General features: G+C 68.0%; 2 protein-coding genes across 2 annotated transcripts in view; one reads left to right on the plus strand and one right to left on the minus strand.

Moving 5' to 3' along the window:
- Positions 1 to 602, minus strand: part of HOXA6 (homeobox A6) — a 2,757-nt gene extending 2,155 nt beyond the window's left edge. The window contains exon 1 of the mRNA XM_015418579.1: positions 32 to 602. Coding sequence (XP_015274065.1) covers positions 32 to 518 — 487 coding nt within the window. The 5' untranslated portion in view covers positions 519 to 602. The remainder of the gene's footprint in view (positions 1 to 31) is intronic.
- The window catches only part of LOC107116620, a 10,774-nt gene that overhangs the window by 4,245 nt on the left and 5,800 nt on the right, over positions 1 to 729 (plus strand). The window contains exon 2 of the mRNA XM_015418570.1: positions 61 to 334. Coding sequence (XP_015274056.1) covers positions 61 to 334 — 274 coding nt within the window. The remainder of the gene's footprint in view (positions 1 to 60; positions 335 to 729) is intronic.

Below are 729 nucleotides of genomic sequence, written 5' to 3' on the forward strand. Positions count from 1 at the left end.
CTCCCCGCCGGCACCTCCCGCCCCGACTTACCAGCGCAGGAGTTAATCCTCTGCATCCAGGGGTAAACGGGGCTGCTGTACTTCCGGTCGCTGCCGTCGTCACCGAGGGCTTTGCCCGGCCCGCTCTCGGGCTTGTACTGCTGGTCGGAGGCGAAGCAGGGCAGATAGTCCCCCGGGTGGCCGGGCCGCGGCTTGCCGGAGCCGTTGGCGGCGGCCAGGTCCTTGTCGGCGTAGCAGCAGGAGCCTCCCGCGTAGTCGTAGGCGGGCCCGCGGCTGCAGGCGAGGACGGTGGTGGCGGCGGCGGCGGCGGCGGCGGACTGCTGGTAGAAGCCAGGTGAGGTGTAGGGCTTGTCCGGCAGGCTGCCGGCCCCGTAGGAGGAGGCGGCGGCGGAGGAGGAGGCGGGGAAGTGCCTCAGCGCCTCGTAGCCGGCCGGGTAGAGGGGGAGCTGCCCGAGGAAGGACTCCTGCCCGCCGGGCAGGCTCCCCGGGAAAGAGGGATTGACGAAGTAGGAACTCATGGGCGCTCCCCAGACCCCGGACCGTGATTTGTTGTGTATTAGTACATCTGGCGATAACTATTAGGAGTCATCCGAGGGGTTTGTTTCTGGATGGCCGAGCGCCAAAAGCGACAGCAGCAAATAGCACCAGCTGACGGCGGGGCGACCAATGAGCGAGCGGCGGAGGGCCTTCTCCCCTGGGACCTGCCGCCACCGAGCCAGCAAAGTTACA

This window comes from Gekko japonicus, unplaced genomic scaffold, assembly GCF_001447785.1.
Source record: "Gekko japonicus isolate JY-2015 unplaced genomic scaffold, Gekko_japonicus_V1.1 scaffold341, whole genome shotgun sequence".
NCBI lineage: Eukaryota > Metazoa > Chordata > Lepidosauria > Squamata > Gekkonidae > Gekko > Gekko japonicus.